At 47.0% G+C, this 25,000-nt stretch overlaps 1 protein-coding gene across 3 annotated transcripts in view; it reads right to left on the reverse strand.

The window, feature by feature from the left end:
• Nucleotides 1–25,000, reverse strand: part of LOC143519673 (catenin delta-2-like) — a 174,380-nt gene that overhangs the window by 4,989 nt on the left and 144,391 nt on the right. For 2 of the 3 annotated variants that reach the window (XM_077013347.1, XM_077013348.1), the window contains 3 exons: nt 22,105–22,318; nt 11,191–11,374; nt 735–852 (listed from right to left, as the gene is read on the reverse strand). In XM_077013347.1, the coding sequence (XP_076869462.1) occupies nt 735–852; nt 11,191–11,374; nt 22,105–22,318 (516 nt within the window). The remainder of the gene's footprint in view (nt 1–734; nt 853–11,190; nt 11,375–22,104; nt 22,319–25,000) is intronic. The other variant, XM_077013349.1, reaches the window with a different exon arrangement.

Here is a 25,000-nt window from a genome sequence, read left to right on the forward strand (position 1 = left end):
TGGTCTCAAGAGCGCCCTCTGGTTGTAAACACAGTATTTACACCTTATTCTCCAGACAACTGTGAGGAGCCGTTGTTCTGGTGGGCTTCATGTGAACGTACCTCTGTTGCTCTGCAGGCCCCCGCACCTTCTCATTAACGTTAGATCAGAAAGAAAGAACTAAAATGGCTGCGCAGTAGCGGCGACACCTTCCCTGTGAAAGACGGTCCCAAAGGCCGCGCGGCTAAACAAAGCGGCGGGTCCAGCCGCAGTAGAGAAGAGACAACACTGCTGCCATCAGCCTGAATAACGAGTCGCGCTCGAAAAATGAGCAGAGGCGGAGAGCCCGGGGACCGGGGACCAGCACACGCCACCGTGGCGGCCCAGAGCTCAGTTCTCATTACCGTGGACGTAGCCCGGGCGTGCCGTTACCAGGATGAGCCGCGCGAGAAGGACGGCTGCTAAATCATGATTAAAGAAGGCCGTTTAGGAGATAGGCTGCTGGCAACCTTGAGGAGGCAGCCAACCACAAAACTGTTTATTTGTTATGGTGCATAGCAAACGTGCACACGCACACACGTGCACGCACACTCGCATGCTTCTCTGCGTTTCAAATATTAACCGCAGTCTGGACCCACGACGGTTTACACATGCTTACAAGCCTGGTTTTTTTTTTGTTTGTTTTTACAACTTGGTGAGAGGGAGGAAGAGGAAGAGGAAGAGGAAGTGATATGGAAGAAGAAGCAAAGCCAAACCTTGCTATCAATCTCAGAGCTGCCCAGCGCAGTCTGAATGACGAAGAGCAGAGCGTCAGTCAGACCCTCACACTCCCTCATCCGCCTGCGTGCCTCCTCTCCTGCTGAACTCACGTTCCTGAGACACACACACACACACACACACACACACACACACACACACACACACACAGAGGGAGGGAGGGAGACAGAAATATGAGGAGAGGTAGAAGGGGGAGTGGAAGAAGAGAGCAGAAAGGAAGAGGAATGGTGAGAGACAAACACAGAAAGAGGGAGTCAGAGACACCAAAAGAGCACAGGTCAGTGATCAGTGTGTTAAGATATGAGCCCTACACGCTGGTGACGCTGCCACGTGCAGTGAAGCCCCTCGGGCTGGGCCAGCACCCCCCCGTCCAAACACCAACAGTGACAAACACCAATCTGCATATCATATGCTCTGCTATCATTCAAATGACTCACTCTGAATCTTCCGCCTCTGACAGTATAAATATTTGAGCGCTCTGATCCTCGGGGAAGGAGAACGGCAGCACCAGGGACTGTTTGAAGCGGAATTATGCTTATGGGGTGAAAAGGAAGTAGCCAATCAAGACCATTTGCATAATTTATAGAAGTTCAATGAACGGCTGTCATACAGAGAAATGCATTAGTTTCTTGAGATAACAGCGTTTGACACGAGCAGCACGTTAATGTAACTGCCAACGGCTACAATCACTGCCACAAGACGCCAGAGGACAAGAAGGAACTGGACAAAGTTCCAGTCGTTTCGTAGGAATGAAACAGCACAGTGTGACCCTGCCGTGACCTTGGAAGGACCGAACAACGAAAACGTGAAGACGGTGCTCGCGCAACATGACCGAGCCGCCGTCTGCTTCCGGCCCCGCCCCTTCCTCCGCTCGCTGAACATAACGGCAAATCAAAGGCGTACTCGAGATGTGATTACCTTTCGCCATGCCACTGTGTTGCAGAGAGCCTGATCCGAGCTTACGGGCCTGCAGGGCCGTGGGCAGTGGTGCACATATGTCGGTGCCATGATGGAGGGGATTACCCTAGGGGCCCATCGAAGTTCTTCACAGAGAAATGCAATTTCACACACATGGCTTAGAATGGGAGATGCCAGGAGACACTGTTCCCTAATTCGCCCTCATTTTGTTCAGTCCTAAATCGATTGCTACATTTCATTTGGTGCAATTGGTAGACGACCAGGAAACAAAATGATGACATTTGTGGCTCAGAAGTGCCCCTGTTTCAAACACATTAACTTGGCAGAGGCATTAGAGATGTATCATTTAGCCTGCGTTGACAGTGTGGTGCATTTGCAATACAAACCGAGCAATTTATCCTCTGTACCAGATTTAATATGGATTTATTATAAAATATTAACATTCAGTATGACCATCAGTCCTGTCTTTTGTCAGCATGCCTTAAATATATGTGTACGTTTATTTTGGTGTGTGGTAACGCGGAACTCTGAAGTTCTGTCTACAGTGACCCTTAATGAGATGCAAACTCACATCTGTAGTTCACAGACCATCACCTAGCCCTAGCTCACAGACCTTCCTGTAGCTCACAGACATTCCTGTAGCTCACAGACCATCCTGTAGCTCATAGATCTTCGCCTGACTCACTCATCTGATCCACCTCACTGTCACATTTGCTCATTTTCAGCATTTAGCAGCAACTATTGTCAACACTATCTTGTGAACAGAAACCATGGAGATAGTGTCTCCATGGAAATGATGCCTAGGTTAGTACAATTATACCAGAGTCTATGAATAACATCTAGCTTTACTAAAATGACTAATAATAACCCTAAATATACATTTTAATTCTACGACTATAAACAAAATAGTATAAATTTAATGAGAGTAAATATTAAAACACTAAAATAATACACAATGCTTATATGAAAAGTACATAACGTATACATACATAAAGGTTATTAAAGTACACAACAGTTTATTTTAGTAAGTATAATGATTCTTTACATGAAATGTACTTCAATGAGTCTTTACATGAAGTTACAATAGGACTTTCGGTGTCCCCTCACATGTTGTTTGGCGTATGCTAAAGAGACCACAGTATAAAGAAAGCTTCCGGCTCTTTTGATGTTTGATCTCGTCTGAGCAGACCTTAGCATTCTCTTATTAAAAAAGCATTAGCATACTCTTATTTTGAGACCTACAGTGACTCAGTGTAGGAAATCACAGCTAATATAATACTGCATCTGCACATCAGATATGCACTGGTGAACTGAGACACTTTAAAACTGGTCCTACATTAAATATTCTTAGTCTGTTTTGTGTTACTTGACCTCTGAATTTGGATGTGAAGATCCATTTGTATTCCAGGACATTCGCTGGACTTTATCTGCCCAATATGTGAATTGTGAAGAACTACAGCCGTTTGGTCAGTAGCTTAATTTGAAGGAAAATTAACGGTCGGCCTCAGTGTTGATTCATGCGCCTGACAGCTGTCGGACCTGACATAGAAAGGGGGCGGAGCCACGGGCCTCGCTGTCTGACACACGACGGCTTCAGGCGAAACCAAAGGCCAACGTGTCAGAGAGTGACTTCACTGAGTCCCACCCGTACACTAGATTACTACCACAGATAAAGTTGTGACAGGGGAGGTGGAGGGCAGGAGAGCTGAGAGGAGAGGCAGAGACATCACTGGTGAAGTGTGTGGTAGCAGGAGGTGATCAGAACAGGGCAAACGCAGGTGAAAACAGGGAGAATGGGAGAACTGCCATCCATTCACAACAGATTAGACTCTATGTAGCACAACATTTCACCTCCACAACCCATGCATTTCAATTAACCACAGCCACTTCCTACACAGTGCTGAGATTCACCGTGGCACATTTCTACATCATATTTATTGGCTCTCCTGTCTTCATCCTGGACAGAACGACGGTAGAATACGTAAACTTCCCAGGATAGATGTTGTTAACAGCAACTCACATGCTAACTAGAAAGTGAATCCACGTCCTGGGCAGTTTCTTTGTGATATGAGCTTTGTATTTTTCTCGTTTAAACACCAAAAGTAAACAACGCTTCAGCCGAGTCTGAGCCAGCACCCGGCCTACCGCCCTGAGCTCACGCGGATCGCCCTGTGTTTGCAGGGGCTGGTGGGAGGAGAATGCGGGCCCCTGGCCGTCCAATCAGAGCCCTCATCCATGCCCTCAGCACGAGAAACGCAGCGCTGAGCTCTGGAGCCGCCATATGGGACAACAGTTAATCTGAGGTTATGCTAATGAAGGGGTGCGGCGCTCCGGGCACATAATGAAGCGAAAGCCCTTATGAGCGATGCTGAGTATTTACTGAGCATAAACCAAGAGAGCGTGGCAACTCTGCGGTGGAACGGGGCTCTTCCACCGACGCACACCGTCGCCTCCCGGGCGCTCACACCAAGTGGTTCACGCACTCCGATTTATCGCTCTGACTCCACGAGAGTTTGTGACGAGCTGAGTCACACATCACGTGCCAGGATGCTTTCAGCAAAGACCGGGCCTGCCCGTCGAGAGCTACGGGTTCAGGCTTTGGCGGAGTGAGCCCAGACGAGGACGCCAGAACCACAAGGCAAGCCCGACAATGGCGAACCACAGGTTAGCAGAGCTTCTCTGCTCATTAGACAGCCAAGCAAACCCTCCCCCCCCCCCCTCGGGTTGCACTTGCAGGACGTTCGAGCGGGGAGACAGGAGACCCCAGGGTTCACGTCCCGCCATGAAAAACCCCACATCTCTATCTGTCCACTTACTGCACAGGAGCTCGACAAGCAGCGGAGGAACTGGACAAGCACCAATTAAACCTTCATTTTCCCATAAGCCCCGGCTGCAAAGGAACATGCCCAATGCACTATATCAAGCAGGAAGTGAAAAAAAGGGTGCACTTAAGAAAAGGGGCCGACTCATGTGTGAACAGGAGCGGAGCCACTGAGCTCTTATCTCATTCCCTGCTGATTTGGTGTGAGAGGTCTGACAGGACACCGCTCCAGACCCTTAGTTTGCTAGTGAAGGAGAGCAATGCATTATGGGGAGGTTTCATTATTTATTTATTTTTTTGCAGGGTTAGCATTTCCTGCAGCACACGTTGCCAGGGCCATATCAGAGGCGGGAGGAGAGGGTGTCTGAGTTATTGGGTCATCATCTTGATGAAGTGGCACTCTTTTGACGAGGCCTACCCAACAGATTAGGCACCTCTGCCAATCTTCCAAAACACTCCAAATATGTAATAAAAGCGTCGGGGAAAGACCCACGCTGATACAGCACAGCGGCGGTGCACGCGGGACTCTTCAGGAAAGCACTTACGCGCATGGGCGTAACTTTGCTTTGAAAAGTGCTGAAGAATGCCGACCAGGTACTGCACTTAATCAAGATCTCCCTTCCTGGGAGGGGGGTGGGTTAGAGGGTCACGTGAGGGAAGATAGGGGGTCACGTGAGGGAAGGCGGAGGGTCACGTGAGGGAAGGCGGAGGGTCACGTGAGGGAAGATAGGGGGTCATGTGAGGGAAGGCGGAGGGTCACGTGAGGGAAGGCGGAGGGTCACGTGAGGGAAGATAGGGGGTCATGTGAGGGAAGGCAGAGGGTCACGTGAGGGAAGGCGGAGGGTCACGTGAGGGAAGATAGGGGGTCATGTGAGGGAAGGCGGAGGGTCACGTGAGGGAAGGCGGAGGGTCACGTGAGGGAAGGCGGAGGGTCACGTGAGGGAAGGCGGAGGGTCACGTGAGGGAAGGCGGAGGGTCACGTGAGGGAAGGCGGAGGGTCACGTGAGGGAAGGCGGAAGGTCACATGAGGGAATATAGTGGGTATCAGCAACAAGAAGCTCTATGGTCTCAAATATATTTATAGTATGGTTTTGATAAAAAAAACATTTGTTTGGTTTCATGAGATGTCAGTTGTGCCTTGTTTATTATTTTGTGAAAAACAAATGCATTCGTGAATGTTTTCTGATTGTCATTTGTAACGCAATAGGTTTAGATTTATTGACTAAAACAATAAATTATTCTATTTATTACCTACTATTTCTCAATTTATTCTGAATAAATGAAGCAAAGTCAGGATGCAGAGGAACATACAGGGGGACCAAATCAGACCAACAGCCTGAGGAAAACAGACATCTGTCAGATAGAAGTCCAGGACCAAAGAGCTGATCTGATGTGTGTGTGTGTGTGTGTGTGTGTGTTTGTGTGTGTGTGTGTGTGTGCGCGTGTGTGTGCGCGTATGTGTGCGTGCTTGTGTGTGTGTGTGTGTGTGCGTGTGTGTGTGCGTGTGTGTGTGTGCATGTGTGCGTGTGTGCATGAATTTGTGTACGTATGTTCAGAGTGGCAGATGATAACACTGTAAATTTTGATTAATATCCATCTAAGGGTGATTCCTGGCATTCTGATTAGCACTGGGTCCTGGGTCCAGCGTGTGATCAGCAGGTCCAGCGTAACACTCCAGATAGGACCCCGCAAATTCTCCAGGTTAATGAGACCCTTGAATTTTATTGCTTATTCAAGTAATTTATATTCTGTCACTCTCAATAAATGCCATCTAATCAATTAACATCCTTTGTTAGCTAATTACTTATTGAACACAATTAGTGGTGTATTTCAAGCACACCTTAAAACCTTTTTACAAGGAAACCATCCTGTTGCTTGGGGTTTTTAATAGTCATCCTTTAAATGGTTCCTCAAGCAGTTCTGATGCAGGCTCATAAAACCGCTCTTGAAACACAAGGAGCACTCCGTTGGTGTACCCAAGTAAACACGCCAGTGTTTTCATCCTTAATGAAAAACCAAGCTGAAAGGTTTGAACGCTCCACTGGTTTTAATTGCTGTCCAGAGCTGTTAACACATTCATTCTGGATCAACAGTTTTCATTTTGCTATGAAGAAGAAGGAAAAAAAGCAAGAGAAAGAGGAACACCAGCAGGTGCGCACTGCCACGTCGGAGTACAGGCTCCTTGAAGAAGAACCACCAGCACAGACGTCTGACCATCAGAAAGGACACGACGTTGCATCCGAGGTGCCTGCTAAGTGTAGAGGAACGTTAAGCTTCACGTGAGATGCCACGTTTGCAACGATGATGAGCTACGTCTCCCCCTAGCTCTCGGCAGTGATGGGTTGGGGTTTGGTGGACAGCCACTTCCTGGAGGGTCGTGTGGAAGTATCTGAGTGTGTGGCATGTACAGGGCGTCCAGGATGAACGCCACAGCTGACCAGGTGGACTCAGCTCTAACGAAAGTCGTGAGCTACTCCGGGCAAGCGAGGGGCTGTGTGGCTTCTGAGGCTCCATAAGTCAGACTTCCACCACCGTTGCACCTTCTTCCCATTTGCGATGTATCCACGAGGGCCTCACTCTAAGTTCCTGAGGTAACAAGCGTTCCCTCCAGCCCTGCCACAGTGAGAGTCCTGGTCACCATCGCTGTGCCCCTACCTCATACCTACACTCACTGGCCATTTTAAGGTACAATTATTTCAAAGGTCACCAACTGTGTCTCATCTTTTGCCAGGTATGATTCACCAAGCGCTCTCTTCCCCCCGACTATCACTGTTCCTCACACACTAGGTCCATCCATCAGGTTTAGGTGCCATTTTCAACACAGCATTAAATCTGCCATGATTGTGGATTTGATGCTGGCTTAAGTTTATCGTGCATGGTAGTGCTGCCCGGGGGATTTAAAGTACCCCCCACACACACACACACTAAGAACTTGGACAGCCACTGATGAGCTAATAATAATAATAATAATAATAATAATAATAATACTAATGATGGCCTAAAAATTCCTACTGCCCACCAATGAGAAGTTAGTAATAAAGTGAGATTTCTACTACAGTGGCTGCGGTGTATATATATATATATATCGGTCATGACTCACCGTAGCAGAACTTTCATGTTTATGCTGATAGGAACACAGATGTTCTGCATTTAGAAGAAGTCTGTTAAAAGTCTGTTAAACAAACTTTAGCCACCAGCGCTGTACAGATGAAGTTGTTTTGTTGTCAGGTCCAATGGCGTCACCAAAGCCCAGGTAGCTCAGCCAGACATCCATCTCAGCACATCTTCACAAAGCTCATTCCAGCCAGGCTGTGCCGCAGACAGCACCATCCATCATAGGCCGCGCTTCACCATACCCATCTCCCTCGGCTTATCGGGGGCTGATTGTGTACTCTCGACCCCTATCGAAAAAGACACGATGCCTCTCCTCAACACAACCAACCCCCACCTCCACCCAAACCCCTCCCACACCACCCCAAACCGAACAGTCCTGGGAGAGAGGCCAACCCTTACCAGGGCGAGAGAGAAGGAACCCGCTGACAGAAGTGGGCAGCTGAAGCTTCTCTTGGCTTAGGAGACCTTATCTTCTCCAGCTCTCGTGGAGATGTTTAACGCTGTAAACAGAGGACCTGTTTTCCAGTCTGCTATTGATGCTTGAACATGTAAGGAGAAGAGTGAAGAGTCCAGCTGTGATGGAGGATTTGGGGGTGAATTCCGCTTTGTAGCTGTGACAACTTGTTCCTATTAGAGCATTTCTGGCCCATGGAGACCTTGCGTGTGTGTATGAGAGAGACGGAGAGAAATATGATTTTTGCTTGTGGAAGTGATTTATAGAAGACAAGTGTCAAACTCCCTGTGGAGGCGGGGCTCAATTCTGAAAACACGGCTGCGCTCTTCCTCAGCAGCTCACCAGAGTCTTCCTCACCACCAGGAGTGAGTGAGAGGCAAATATTCATCGCTTGAATTGAAATATTCGGTGAGCAAACCACAGCTCACTGGCTGCAAATGAGGGTGTGATGGGCATGTTCACAGCAGTATGCTACCCCACGGAACACAAAAGCAGCAGATACTGGCATGCAAATACACAATTTAGGCTCTTATAACAGGGTTATCATTTAGTTATTATATTCAAGTGTTAAGTAATGGGAATGATTCAGTAACTTATAACTACATACGGTGAATGTTGTATGCGACTTATACCTCTAAACTGGATTCATAAGGATTCAACAGAGGGAAAAGGTCTAATTACTAAATACAAGGCCACATGTAAAAACTGAATAATGGAGTTTAGAGTTGAACTGGAAAGGAAGTCCATGTAGTGAAGTAATCCGTATTTGTTCCGAGTGTAAGTGCAGTCAACAGCGCTTGGATTTGTGCTCACGGGGTATAACGGCACGGCTCCTGTCTCTGTGGGACCAAACAGCTGCTGACCCGACAGTAGTGAGGACGTTGAACTGCAGGGACTGAAATCACACACATCATGAGGAGCCTCAAGGCGTTTGGTCTTTTGGGCGCAGAGCCATTACCTCTCGCTGGACTCAAGACTGTACGGGGTGGTGAAGAACTTCCACAGAAACTCTCTGAGGGTTTCAAACGTGCGTTTGCAGGCACGTGAAGGACGAGAGTAGATCTGACAGGGGTTTGGGATGAGCACAATAGCAGCGTGTGCTGGTGCTCTAAAACGCTCTGTTACACGGAGAAACTTTCAAATGCTCACTCAGAATTAGAGACACATTCCAATCAGTCTTCCTGCAGAAAGCACACTTCCACCAAGATAAGAAACCACACAGGGCGCATCTGAGCAGATTCAGTTTAGATACAAAGACAATATGTCATTTTGTCCAAAGGCAAATTTACTGGCACGAGCTGTGACTCTAGTTCTCTAGTTTAGAGTCAAAGCTGGAGGGTATGCATATATGAGTGTGTGTGTGTGTGTGTGTGTGTGTGTGTGGGTGAGGTGTGTGTGTATGTGGGTGAGGTGTTTGTGTATGTGTGTGTGGTGTGTGTGTGAGAGGTGTTTGTGTGTGTGTGTGGGTGTGTGTATGTGGGTGAGGTGTGTGTTTGTGTGTGTATGTGGGTGAGGTGTGTTTGTGTGTGTGTGTGTGTGTGTCTGTGTGAGTCTCCGTGTGTGTGTGGGTGTGTGTGGTGTGTGTATGTGGGTGAGGTGTGTTTGTGTGTGTGTGTGTGTGAGTGTGTGTGTGTGTGTGTGTGTGTGTGTGTGAGTGAGTGTGTCTGTGTGTGTGTGTGTGTATGTGGGTGAGGTGTGTGTGTGTGTGTGTGTGTGTGTGTGTGTGTGTGTGTGTGTGTGTGTGGGTGAGGTGTGTGTGTGTGAGTGTGTAAGAGTGTGTATTATCTCCTTGTCTTATAAGAGTGTTCTTTTCTTTGAATTTAGCAAATGACTCAGAAAGGTAGATGTGAAGACTTCATTTAAACAGGGAAATTTAAGATATTTGTATAATCCCCAAAACCACGTTCTGAAAGACATCTCATTTCTTTGGCAAATATTCGAAGGACTTGTAAGGCCAAACAAAGATGTGTGTATGTGTGTGTGTGTGTGTGTGTGAGTGTGTGTGCATGCATGTGAGAAGCCACACAGAACTGAGTTTAGTATGGTTGCTATGGATACAAGATGGAATGAAGTCCTAACGGAGAATAATATTGAGCTCATGAGAGTCATCACTTCCTTGGTGTTATTTTTCACTGAACTCCCAGCCAGGGACCCCATGCATAAATCATAATATGCCCAAAATTCACACTCCTTATGAAGTCATTATGCATTATTATACTGTATAAATCATACATCCGCTATTCTCTTCCTCTGTGGACAAGCAACTTAAGAAATATGCCTTCACTGTGTCTTATGGACCAGCTATCCCAGCAGGCTCTCTGGGTTGAAGAGTGGGAGGGTGTGTGAGGGGGCGGGGTCCATGCGTGTGAGGGGGCGGGGCCCATGCGTGTGAGGGGGCGGGGCCCATGCGTGTGAGGGGGGGAGCCAATGCGTGTGAGGGGGCGGGGTCCATGCGTTCCATGTGTGTGAGGGGGCGGGGTCTATGCGTGTGAGGGAGCGGGGTTCAGGCGTGTGAGCGGGGCGGGGTCTATACGTGTGAGGGGGCGGGGTCCAGGCGTGTGAGGGGGCGGGGTCCAGGCGTGTGAGGGGGTGGGGTCCATGCGTGTGAGGGTGTGGGGTCCATGCGTGTGAGGGGGCAGGGTCTATGCAGGGGACCCCACCGTGCTAGCCAGCGCACACTTTGTCGTTTTGTCCGCTCCACCATCATCAAAGGAGCCATCTTCCTCACATTCTCATCTTCCTCACGTTCTCATCTTCATCACGTTCTCATCTTCCTCACGTTCGCCTGACTGTGCTCAGGAGATGAAAGTGCTGAAGATCTCTCTCCCTTTCGGACCGTAGACTCACCGCCGGTTCAGAAACAGTGAGCTCATCGCTTCGACTACAAGAGCTCTCCTCCTGAGCTCTCCTCCTGAGTTGTCCATCGAGTTCCTGACCGTTAAGACAGGGCTTGTCTTTTATGCAGCTACAGCGAGGAGCATTGGATGTCCCGAATGACACCCGTCCCCCTGCGTGTCCCTCCATCACTGGTGTTTCACCGTCTCTCAAAATGGCCCACCCTGACAGGTTTCAGCCCCATGTAAGGAAGCGTAAACGGCACCTGGCCGGCCCTCTGGGGCGTGCTTACCTCAGGCACCCGGTGGCGTTGCGGAGCACCTGGGAGGTGTGCATTTGCAGCTTGTGGTCCTCCTGGTGCGGTGAGACGTCCCAGGTGGACAGAGGGATGATCACCGCGTTGGTCAGCACGGCCAGGGCATCCTGGATGATGGGCATCTTTAGGGCGTCACACGAGGACAGATTCCACAACACACCTACCACACACACACACACACACACACACACACACACACACATACACACACACACACACACGAGTGTTAAACCAAACATCCCTACCTTCAGGGCGTGCATGTTCACAGTGCAGGGGTGTCAGGACCGGTGGCTGGGACATTCACCTGCTCCAGATGTAACTGGGCCGGGAGATTCAGGTCCCTTCACACGCGCTAGAGCAGAGGTTGGAGGGAGAACCAGCTCTCGCTGTCTGGCTGCTGGATTCATGAGGACTGCCGAGTTCAGCCTGGTTGTTGTCAATTTAATTAAATTCCAAGCAGGCACGCTGATCCACAAGTGAAGAGCCCACATCAGTGTGAGAGTGAACACAGATAACTCCACATTTCACACTCCTGCTGCTCCATCTTGGCAGCCTGATGAAACCATGAGTGCGGGCATAGATGGGTGGAGGTACATCCCCACTTCTCTCTTTCTATCTCTGTCTGTCTGTCTGTCTCCCTCTCTCTCACACACACATGCTTTCACACATATTCCATGTTTTGTTTATTTGATTCAAACACCATAACACATTTGGATTTGAGCTTTATTATCTACAAAAAAAATCACCCTTCTTTTAAAACTACAATTTAGTGATCGATTCACAACTTCTACATGAAATATATAAACCATTTTCTCTTTTGAGAGACAAGCAATGATAATGACTGTCTGACAATTGGTGCAAGATTTTATGATGAAGACAGTTAAAACTTCACAATCTACAATAACAGACCTGTGTCTCATAAGGTTCAGAGGCACAAGTTCTCATTACAGGTGACATACACTTAGACCAAAGTTTAGACACTGGCCTTTCTCAAGCAGCGAAACAACCCCAAAGCCTGTTCATTAATCAAACCACTGGAACAACCGTACTGATGTCTATGCTACTGTGTTTAGTCATGTTTAAAATATAATAAATGGGCAAACGCCAGTCTAGGGGTCTTAACAGAGACAACAGCACTTCCGTGCTGTTTCGCACCTTGAAATATGGTTAAACTTTCAACACATTCTCTCAAACGCTGACTGGATTTTGAGCTAAACTTCTGCAGACAACCCTTCTCATTAAGAATATAAACCCTGCTGGCCAAAATGATTCACTCCTGGCTAAAAATAGAGCTGTCTGCCGAGTTTTGTCACTGTTGTGTGAGAAAGCAACAGGCGTACGCAGGTAATTTAATTAGCAGTCAGATCTGTGCCTCCGCATGGCTCAGTCCGCCACGTGGATTACTGCTAGACGCTCAGAACTGGACTAATGCACTAGCCAATCAAAAAGCAGTTCAGAAAGACACACTAACAAACAAACGTTATCTGGACTCAGCAAGCTTCAGCCAATAACCCGGCATTTATAGAAGCAACACTGTTTGCTCATTCTTCATTAAAAAGACTAAAGGTCTCAAATGTTACTGGTGTGTGAGCTTGCTCATGATGATCTATCACATATATCTTAAAATCTGAGTAAAATAATGATGGCAAACCAGCTTACAATATCCCTCTTACTAGTTTACTAGCTCACGTTCACAGACTCTGCTACTTGGCATTTGCATTTCCTGCAGTATCAGCAAGAGAGAAGGATTCAGAGACCTTTAAGCTTTTAAGAGTTTTGTTTGTGTATGTGTCTGTGTGTTTCATATACATTATAATAATGAAAATTATAATTTAAAACATAATATTTCCAGGGAAATAGGAGATGTTTATATATATATATATGTGTGTGTGTGTGTGTGTGTGTGTGTGTGTGTGTGTGTGTGTGTGTGTGTGTGTGTGTGTGTGTGCATAGAATGTGTGTGTGTAGGTGTATACAGCCTCAGTGACCATTTTCAATTTTCCAAAAAAATCTGCTCAAAAGGGCCGAGGAGCCGTCTCTTCCCCGGCTGGTGAGAAGAGTCCCTGATGCTTTAGGGGCTCCGTTTGGATGCCTGGCTACACGCTGCCATTGCAAACGCGATAATTGCTGGTGGTAAAACCCACAAATTACACAAATTTCATGATATTCAAAGAGAGCGAGATAAAAACAATAATCGGATCCGAGCTGTCACAGACGCAGTGAAGTTATTTTGATCCTTCAGCAAAGCATGAGCTGTGAAGTCCTGAATTATTTCAGCGCCGCTGTTGTTTGTTGAATGCAAGAGCACTTTTAGATGGATAAATATGTTGGTCTGTTTAGAATGCAACAGAAAGTGCACAAAAAATAGTATCTGGAACTTTGTTAGAAAAAAAAAGTACCAGATCTTTTTTTATACAGAATAACAAGTTGACACAAAATCTAAAGGCAGTACCAACTCTGAGGTTTCCTAGTGGTGTTCTCAGGCGAAGACCTTCAGCTGCGAGCACAGCGCCCCCCTCTGACAGCAGGACAACGTCTGCACAACTGCAGAATGAGAGGAGCTTTGTCCTTTGTTTTTGACTGAACAGTAGTTTGAATGCATAAGGAAGCCAAAGATCAATTATCCAGTCCATCTTCTATTTTACCTCCAAACTACCCTTATAACTGTCTATGTATTTCCTCTTTTATCTATCTGTTCCACAATGGAAAACACTACCAATCATGGGGTTTTGAGAGCAAGCAGGTGTTTCCAGACACAGAAGCGGTTAGATGACTGAGGTGGGTCAATCCTGCATGCTCAATACTGAAACATTTTGCAAATGAGAAAATATCTAATTTAGCCACGCCGGCTCAACAGCTAAATATGTGAACCTGGACGCATCAATATCTCACCTCAGAGCTCACCGTCTTAGGGGCTAATTGACTCCGACAGATGCTAGTTCAGAGCGGAAATACCCAATTTCCCCATCCACTTTGTGAGCAATCTGGTACTTGCTACAGGAAAGATGGCAGATATTCCTGCATGCCTGGAGAGCTCTGTGATTTCTGCCACCACAAAGATTATCTTTGTATTTCTGTTACATCCCAGAAAACACTATGCCAGGGTAATGCTGTGGATTTGCTTCCAAAGCCACACACACACACACACACACACACACACACACACACACACACACACACACACAGTAACATTATGCTTAAGAGCAGTAATCCTCGAAGCATTACCCACTCTTCTAGCCATCTTGTTTGTTGGTGTAAATGGCCAAACAATACTGAGTGCAGATAAGCGCTTCCAGACATAGCGAGCAGAGCCCCGATAAAAGTGAGACATGCTCCAGTCAGCCAAAGGCGCACGAGCACCACCACGCAGAAATATCAGTATGCGCACCAGACAAGAGCTAGCGCTGAAGATTCCCCTTACTGCTCCCTGACTGTGAAGAGCACAGACTGCAGACCCTGGTGCCCTCTCCTTACAGATGTTTCTGGATCAGACGCCACGCTGGGCCTGTGGCAGCCAAGAACAACATGGGCTTTTACCTTGATTAATGTGTGAGTCGTTCTGTGAGTTGCTTTAAGTCTGCATTCTTGATCTGTACTTGAATCACATTCTTATGTGTAAAATGGTGAAGAGGATGAAGACGACACACACACGAGCGCACCCGACCACACACACACACACACACACACACACACACACACACACAATCAACTGCTTCTCCTTAATTCCACTCCTGGGAAATAGTTCCCTGTCTGATTGCAGACAGTGGTAAAAAGGTGTTTGGTTGTGATGAGCTTTGTGCTCCTGGTGCATAAGCTGTGCCAGCGTCTCTGCAGGGCTGCGTGTGGCCCCTGGGACACACGGGGGCTTCAGCAGGGATTACTGAAGTCAACAGGGACAACATTCCCATACTAGAATCAAAAGCACACATCTTTTCTACTTATCATGCTTTATGCGAATGAGAAATTACGATAACATGGGGAAAAAAGGAAGAAAATGACAGTGCTTATAGTGGACTGAATTAATGACTGTTAAATTGTTTATACAGTGACATTTATCAAGAGCCTCAATGGTCCAACTGTAATATTTTGCATGAAACTCCACATAATAGCATCTTAATCACATCAATATTCTCACTTCTTGAATGTATAACTACATGCATAATCTGAATCCTGCTACTAGGTGCTAGGCACCAGTCAACACAGATTAATAATCCAGGTGACACCCAGGCCAGTGTCTCTCTCTCTTTGTCATGTTTCACGGCGATGCATTCATCTTGTCCAGCGAGTCTTATTGGCATTAGTGTCTGTTTTGCACTCGTCAGACCAAGGAAACCCCAGACACGTGTATAAGGTTAGGTTGTCTTAACCACTACGGTATCCATCTGCAGTTAAATGAAATATGCAGCACATAACGTGGTTGGTATGAGAAACAACCCAGCAGCAGAGATCATACATAGGAACGTATTCAAGACGTGAGCTGGACACCCCCAAATCCACACAGGAGGAACCACGCACAGTGGTGAAGAACAAGGTGAAGCTCTTGTGGGACCTTCAAATCCAGACTGATAAACAAGCAGTAGTGAAACAAGCAGACAGAAGACGGACCATCTACTCAGGTGCTATGGCAGGAGACACAGATAGAGAGAGAGACAGATAGACAGACAGACAGACAGACAGAGAGAGAGAGAGAGAGAGATGGAGAAAACAAAAGAAAGTCTTATTGCTAGTACCCTACTAGACTGCCATTGCTAGAACCATTTGAAATCTCCCTCAGGATGAATAAAGTTCTGTCTGTCTATCTCTCACTATCTATCTATTGCATAATTGCAGCCACTGGGAATAGTGTCCATTACCACATCCTGGGGCTGTATGAGACCACACAGGCTTACGGCATCACTGGGCCATGTGAGAATGTCGCAGAATTTAAGATTCATTTAGATCTCACAGATGCCAAATTTATAGCACATTTTGTAGAGCACTTGGACTAATAACGGTTGCAGTTCTAATCAAGATGTCCAACAAAAAACTCTGAAAAACTGTTAATGAAGGAAGTGAAGGAAAGAGAAGACCATATTTGGGTGCTGTCGTTCCTAATAGTGAAAACCTCCAGACACTACAGCTGTAGACGGTCAGGTCTGTGTCCGCATTGCAGGATTTTTCTGAAGATGATTCTTAGTTGCACGAGAGTCACCATTCTGAACAAGACACAAATCGAATTTTTTACCAAACAAACGCAGGTTGTTATCCAATGGCAAAAGCACAGGTCATGTCACATGGCTTTGTTGAGACTTCTTCCATAGGCCACCCAGCATGCTTCAGGAAGTAGGGGAATTGTGGGAGTTGCGGTCCATTAGCCCTCATTTCCACCACACAAGTAGTGCTGAGGCTGCATTCAGACATTATATGTGGAATGACAGACGTGCGTAGAGTCCACACCGGTACACACACACTATCCTTTCATTCTCCAGAGATGCTGCTTTTCAACCATAATAACTAGACAGCATGACTGCATTCACTAAGTGATGAGAATGCACTCCGACTCCTGGGTAAGCTTTTGCAACTCTGACAGTAAAGGAAACAATTTCTCAATAGCCAAAGCGTACAGCAGCCAATATTAAATGTAAGAATGTGCACTCAGAACTAAAGGTCAGCACACAGAGCTGCAGGCAGGATCAACACAGCTGCACACACAACACATCCAGTCTTCTGCCTGACGACAGAGATCGAGTTCTTGAAAAACACAGGATTCCAGAAAAACCTAATGTGGGGACACAGTTCCTGATGTGGGGACACAGTACTGACTGCATGTCACGATTTCTTATTGCCACCAATCTGTTACTGTGCACACACTGTTTACTTTGTGTACTGAGAAGCTTTCGTGGTGTCTTTTCAGTGAGCTAATTCTCAATAATTCATTATGCATTACCAGTCTAACAATAACAATGTTGAAACCGATATTTTAGTTATGTTACCTGCATAATATTACATTTGCCTAATTGCGATATTATATTTGCCTAATTATCCTCCTCTGAATGCTGGATTACAAGAATTATAATAGTATATAGTCAAGTAAAAATGCAAATGTTTTGGTCAAAGTCCATCAAGCATTCAGTGAAGGTTTGAAGTAGAGTCAGTGAGATAGAGATGAGCAGTGAGGTAGAGATGAGCAGTGAGATAGAGATGAGCAGTGAGATAGAGATGAGCAGTGAGGTAGAGATGAGCAGTGAGGTAGAGATTAGCAGTGAGATTGAGATGAGCAGTGAGGTAGAGATGAGCGGTGAGATTGAGATGAGCAGTGAGGTAGATATGAGCAGTGAGATTGAGATGAGCAGTGAGATAGAGATGAGCAGTGAGGTAGATATGAGCAGTGAGATGGAGATGAGCAGTGAGGTAGATATGAGCAGGCCTATGTCTCAGAGGTCAGAGTAAAAGTAGCCATGGCTAAGATCAACTTCAAGTGTCTTGCAGTATCAAAATTTTAAACGACTTAAAATAATTTAGAATCATGAATGTAAAAACAAGCTCAAATCTGAATTAATCTGCAAATAATTTAGTCAAATGGAATACATTTAATGGACTGAAACTGTGGTGAAATAGACTGTAGAGTCGAGGAGTTTTCTGGTAAACGAGGTATTGACACGGTCCTCTAGCTACTCAAGTTTGTGAAAATGGTGTGGGTGGAATGCAACGTCTCCGAGAGCCTCAAACCCACCAGCACCTCTGATCCAGTGGTGCAGTTATGTTGCTACAGATAAACCAGTCGGATCTGCGTGCTGGTCACTTGTGCTGGTTTGTTTATGGCCCGTTCACATGTTACTCATCTTTCGTGAGCTGGCGAGATATTCCAGATCTGCTTTACTGCAGAGACAACGCCAGCAGTGGAACTAGAACTACAGTGACAGATGACGCCAGAAAGTGTCGCAGTGCTGCCAGCAGATGATGTGGCCATATTCATCCACCTACTCCATCTCCTCCATGGAAACCCACATCTATACTGAACAAGCTACATGGACTATATATAACGTCATAAAACATGGACTGGTTATGAGCTAGGTCAACCAAGGAGGGGAGTCTTGAGTCTTGGTCATCTTCATCTAACGTCTTCATCTAAGATCTTCATCTAACCTTAGATCTTCATCTAAGATCTTCATCTAACCTTAGATCTTCATCTAACCTTAGATCTTCATCTAAGATCTTCATCTAACCTTAGATCTTCATCTAACCTTAGATCTTCATCTAAGATCTTCATCTAACCTTAGATCTTCATCTAAGGTTTCTTCCTTAATTTCACACAGGGAGTATTTCTTGGCCACTGACACCACTGTCTTCCTCTTTGGGGACATTTGCAAAGCTGCTTTGTTACTGTTAGCAGTTAAAAAGTGCTATATAAATAAATTTGACTTTCACATTTTTATTTGATAATTTCCTAAAGAATCATAATTGAGATGAATCTTTGCGTGAGCTTGAGGTCTTCATCTGCTCTGTCACGCATCATCACACACCTCAGTCCTTGTACTAGTTTATACCAAACCACTGAGTCAGAGTCAGGCATGGCTACAGAGGTCTCAGAAGTTTCCTTCACATTGCTTTCCAGAGCTTCACTTCCATGGAATGAATGTAACCGGCTGTAAAATCTGAGAGGCTCTCTGTCCTACGCTCTCCCTGCCAAAGCCCTCATCTGCTGCTCATGGGACTCCTGCCTCTCCTGAGCGTGCTTCCTGCAAGCGGACCACCAACATACGGACCGGCGTTCCACCTGCCCTGGTGGCCACTTTGAGCGGATCGAGTGGGAAGAGACTTACCAACCCGGTAACAACGTAAACCCAGACAACACCCTCCGTGGGGCTTCTTTAAAATGAACAGAGAGTGCGTGTGTGTCAAGATGTAGTTTGTCTGTGGTGTAGCTGAAGGAGCAAGTTAGGGATATAAAACCTCACAAGGCTGCTTTCATGAAACATTTATCCATGTTTTACTGCAGGCAAAAAGTTCTGAGATTCAACACAAACCTAAGATGAAGAGTATTTTTACAGACTTAAGAACTAACAGATAAACATGAAATAAAGGAACACAAAAGGTTTCAGAGTTGGATCTCAAACTATGCGTGCAAACATTGTTGCTCAAGGACCGCACAGCTAGTCTACTGTTGACTAGTGAGCCTTTTGTCCAAATGTTCCTCTCCTTTCCTCTCTCCTCTTCCTTTCACTCTTGTTCATGTGCTTGCACTCTCTCTCCTCTCTCTCTCTCTCTCTCTCTCTCTCTCTCTCTCTCTCTCTCTCTCTCTCTCTCTCCTTCTCTCTCTCTCTCCCCAACACATTATTCAGCCATAAACGCTGAGTCAGCCCAAACTGAGTAACGATTTGGCACAAGCTGGGTGAATCCAGATCTATGCCTCTCCACTCATCCAGAAAGAGTTGCAGATAAAAGAGAGGAGGAGTGAGAAGAGATGGAGTGAAGGAGCGAGGGGCAGAAAGGAAGAAGTGAAGCAGAACCACTCCTCCCTCTCTCCCCAGTAGTGATCGGTTGTCCTCTCCTAGGTGGGTCCAGCCTTCCACGACCCCGATACCTCCGTCTGAGTGGCTGAGCTCTGCCCTGCCCACTTCCTCATTGGAGGGGCAGTAAATTCACCCCTCTACCCTAGCTGGCCAAACGGTACTGTGATTCAGTGCCTTATTAGTGGCAGAGATGCTGCAAGTTGCCTGGAATGGCTGGTGGGCAGACAGGTTTTTGGCCTGTTGATTAGTGGCAGAAGCTTCTCCAGGTATCTGAGGAAGCATGGCGTTTAATTTATATGGTAATCTGGGCTGTCCGATGAAGCCTTCTCCAGCCAAGAGATACAGGCTTCACAAACACACTTGGAAACTGTACACCTTGAGTCGCACTCTTACTTCTGAGCGTTTACTTTGTGAAGAAGAGATTTTATGTTCTGAGTGTCATTCCAGTGAGATAAAGAAAAAAAACAGCAAAGCAAATAAAGAAGATGTAGGCAGCGTGCTCAATTCAGGGAGTGTAACAAACATTCAGCTTCCTTCTCTTACAGTACCGAACTGCAACTTGACCAGGTACTTAGGGGCTTAGAAACACCCACATGGTCTGACAGATCAAAGAAACAAAAGTAGATCAAAGAAACCAAAGTTTGAAACAAGGTCTGAAACAAAGTAAAAAAATATATAAATAGATAAAGATAAATACATAAAAAGTTGTTTTAAAGCAGACAAGATTTCCAAGCGGACACATTTTCCCACATCTAGAAAATTCCCCATGGGTCCAATAATTTCCCAGAAGTCTTTGCAGTGTTCATGGATGCAGGGCTACAGAGAGAGCTGGTGTCCAACACTGGACAGGTTTCAACCTGGCAACCCTGCACGGGGACAGAAGGCCAGAAAGCACCCTGTCTCTCCGGCCAGGGCAGAGACCTTTCAGCAGGTGGATGGGGGGGGGGGGGGGGAAGATGATTAAAACAGTAATGGAGTTAAAATAGCCTCAAGCAGGACACCCAGACACAGGCAGCACTGAAAACTGTGTGATTAGGCAAGTAAGTTTAATGCTCATTAAAAAGCAATGAAAGTTCCACACCTGCTAGGATTCCAGTCTCCAACATCCCAAGCTGTGGTTCTCCACACTTTTATTCCAGATTTATACATGTAATGGCTGAGAAGATAATTCATACCTGGTATATCACTGTGTTGTGACCAGTGTCGACAAACTACATATGGTAATGAGACATTATCTTTATTCCAGGTTCAACACTGACCTCTTTTAAATCTGATAAAGTGTCCTGATGTCCTGACACTTCCTTTGGTGCATACGGACTAAGATAACATTATGGCTTATGCAGAAAGCCAGGCTACCACTGAGAAAACCACACAGTTCTCTCCCTACATTCAAAAAACCACACAGGTCTCTCCCTACATTCAAAAAACCACACAGGTCTCTCCCTACATCCAAAACACCACACAGGTCTCTCCCTACATCCAAAACACCACACAGGTCTCCCCCTACATTCAAAAAACCACACAGGTCTCCCCCTACATCCAAAACACCACACAGGTCTCTCCCTACATCCAAAAAACCACACAGTTCTCTCCCTACATCCAAAACACCACACAGGTCTCCCCCTACATCCAAAACACCACACAGGTCTCTCCCTACATCCAAAAAACCACACAGGTCTCTCCCTACATCCAAAAAACCACACAGTTCTCTCCCTACATCCAAAACACCACACAGGTCTCTCCCTACATCCAAAAAACTACACAGGTCTCTCCCTACATCCAAAACACCACACAGGTCTCTCCCTACATCCAAAACACCACACAGGTCTCTCCCTACATCCAAAAAAACCACACAGTTCTCTCCCTACATCCAAAACACCACACAGGTCTCTCCCTACATCCAAAACACCACACAGGTCTCTCCCTACATCCAAAAAACCACACAGTTCTCTCCCTACATCCAAAAAACCACACAGGTCTCTCCCTACATCCAAAAAACCACACAGGTCTCTCCCTACATCCAAAAAACCACACAGTTCTCTCCCTACATCCAAAACACCACACAGGTCTCTCCCTACATCCAAAACACCACACAGGTCTCTCCCTACATCCAAAAAACCACACAGGTCTCTCCCTACATCCAGCTTTCTCCTGATTTACCTCCTACCTGTTCCTGCTACATGCAGAAACTCGTACTCATCAGACCGTGTGTCCTCAGGACTTACAAGACGCTTAAACATGTCATAAATGTTTTAACACAGGCACTGAAAGAGACACTACAGTGCAGCACCCTGAGGGACGGCCTCTGGGCCGGCAGCCTGGGGGGCAGAGGACATGGGCGGCCCGCTGGGTACCACCGGGACGTGGGCTCTGGGATGGGGTGGGTGGTGCACCCTACCTGTGACGAGCTCTCTGATGTCCACGTCGGAGGTCTTGCGAAGCAGACGCACCAGCGCAGGAATGCCGCCGCAGTTCTTCAGCGCCACCTTGTTGTCGTCGTTGGCCTTGCCGTACACCAGGTTGCGGAGGGCCCCACAGGCGCTCCGGTGAACCTCGGCCATGCGGTGGTCCAACAGGTCCACGAGCAGCGGAACGCCCCCCTGCCGCCGGATCTGGAAGAGGCCCAAGTGAGGGGGGGTGGTGTGAACCTCTACCACAGGTGGGCAGTGGGGGGGGCAAGAAAACTTAGGAGGGATTTTAATGAGACTGTTAGGGTGAAATAAACTGCAGGCATTTGCCAAACAAATGAACCACTCCAGCTTAACACATTATCATGGGAATAGGCTAGAAATTATGGGAATATGGTAGAAATCATGGGAATATGGTAGAATCATGGGAATATGGTAGAAATCATGGGAATATGGTAGAAATCATGGGAATATGGTAGAATCATGGGAATATGGTAGAAATCATGGGAATATGGTAGAATCATGGGAATATGGTAGAAATCATGGTAAAACCTTAAACACTGTAGTAATATTCAGTTCAATGACAAAGTGTGTTGACTGTGGTGACTCACTATGCACAGTTACTCAGAATTACCATCCCGATAACCAATACGCTAAAATCCCAAACAAATGCCCAGAGTCCTTGAGGGAAAAAGGGGGGAAAACATCAGTGCTAACACGTTTGAGCGCATGACTCATCCTTCTGACGGCCACTCAGAGAGAGCGCTGGCGTGACTAAGTCTCCATCAGCTCCGCGTTTGTGTTGTGCACCAGTCAATTAAGGCCAGCCTAGTTCATTAAAACATGACGTGGTGTTGTGGAACGTGCGAGAGCTCGTTCTGTTCCGCAGCACGTTCGCCGACGACCGTCTCTCTTCGGTGCATTTCTTCGGACGAGAGGCGTGGCAATAAGGCGCGGTGACTCCCCCGACACCCAGACCACTTCAGCCTCCTCCAAGCTCCCGAGAACTCTTGCTTAATATGCTTGCCAAAAATTCAGGCGGGCACAAGAGGCAGGGGCTAATGGAGGCATGCCCGTGCTGAGGCGTGCATTCATAAAGCTGTGATTTCTCCCAGGATCGAATCTGCTGCTGCTCGGCCTGTGTAACGCAGGGCAGAGGAGAGCCAATCAGATGAGCCGGGGCTGGAGGCAGGAGCTGGTGGCGGGCGCCAAGTCCGAGCCCGTACACTCTGGCTTTTTACCGAGCTGCTATCAGACTGTGTCCTCGTGTGCAATTTGGCGGTGGGACGTTTACCCCGACGTGAGCCGCCGCCGGCAGGGTAGTTCTTTGACGGGGTAGTTCTTTGACGGCTCGGTGCAACAGTGCACCATTTAAGCGAGACGGCAGAGGAGCACGGGCTGACGGGCTGGACTTCAGGGCCGCTGGTGTTTTCCTTAGAGGAGAAACACGGACCCAGGCTGTACTGGACGATCCTGGCAGGGACACAAAGCCTCAGCCTATCCTGAAGAACAGAAATAATCTGAGTTTCCAAATGGCACACAGCTGCAGATGAGAGTCTGTCTGGCTCCAAAAAACCCAGCGATGCATCCAGAGCACCACTTTGGAGTGAGCCTTCCTGCTGAGCGCCTCACGTAACACAACGCACGACAGCGCAACAATCACGCAACACAACGCACGACAGCGCAACAATCACGTAACACAACACACGATAGCGCAACAATCACGCAACGCACGACAGCGCAACACAATGCGGCACGAGCAATTACGTTTTTTGTGGTTGTTGACTACTGGTGCCCAACAGATGTTTTGTAAATAGTGTGTAAATAATATAGCGAAAATAAAGACCGCTGACAATGTGAGTGGGAACAACGCTCTGACCAGGAACAACCTGCGGAAAGGTCTGTAGCATTTGTGAGCGTCAATGCAGGTGGGCTAGCGGCAGCCATTTGGCGTAGCTGTAAGAACATCTGTTCCCCCAGCCAGAATGACCTGTAAATGAATGAGGTTATGGCTCCTGGGTCCAGATGGACCGGAGATACGTGCATGCAGGGAAGAAGCCCTCACGTCTCTTTTCTAACTCATCAGCATTACAGTGAACACGCTAATGGAAATCAACAGATTAGATTTCCCGCCAAAAACGGCTGGTGAGGCAAAATTTTAGATGGAGACGTCTACTTCCGGAGCCGGGGTGGGGGGTTCGGATGGTGGCGGTGGCGGGGAACAGGGCACAGGAAAGGGGCCAGGACTAGTTGCTATAAATAGCTCCAGGCTACAGACTTGGAAGAGATCCATACGCTACAGACCAGGTATCAGGGTGTAGATGCCAAAATCCTCAAGCCATAGCCCAGCTCATTATTGTTCTGTCCTGTCACTATTTTGCTCACCCTCAAAGGCAATTGGCTACAGCTTGGTCACCTGATCACCTTCAGCTGAATGTGGGACCATCTTTGTGTGCGAGCTCTCACTTCCTCCCTGACATGCAAATGAACACAGCAAAGGTGTCAGGATGTCATAGTGTTAGAAGTTCGACTGGACATTGCAGACACACATAAGAAGGCTTCATTTGGCATGTCTGCATGTCCGGTATGTCTGAAATACACCTGAAATATGACAACATGCATGTGGCACATAGAACATGGAGCCATATCATAACCCAACATATGCTGCAAGTGAGATCTTGCAAACTACATTTCCCAAATTGCCTTTCTCTCATTGGCCCTCAACAGGGTAATGTAAACAAGTGTCATTTTTCATCATTGCTTGTGTGATGTGAAAGGCCCTGTGTCTTCATGCATTCTGAGAAATGACTGGTGGTCGTGAAATAAGTTGTCAAGCGTTCCTCAGCCATCTGTCCCGACACTGTCACATATAATTAACTCTTCCAT

This window comes from Brachyhypopomus gauderio, chromosome 7 (assembly GCF_052324685.1).
Source record: "Brachyhypopomus gauderio isolate BG-103 chromosome 7, BGAUD_0.2, whole genome shotgun sequence".
Taxonomy (NCBI): domain Eukaryota; kingdom Metazoa; phylum Chordata; class Actinopteri; order Gymnotiformes; family Hypopomidae; genus Brachyhypopomus; species Brachyhypopomus gauderio.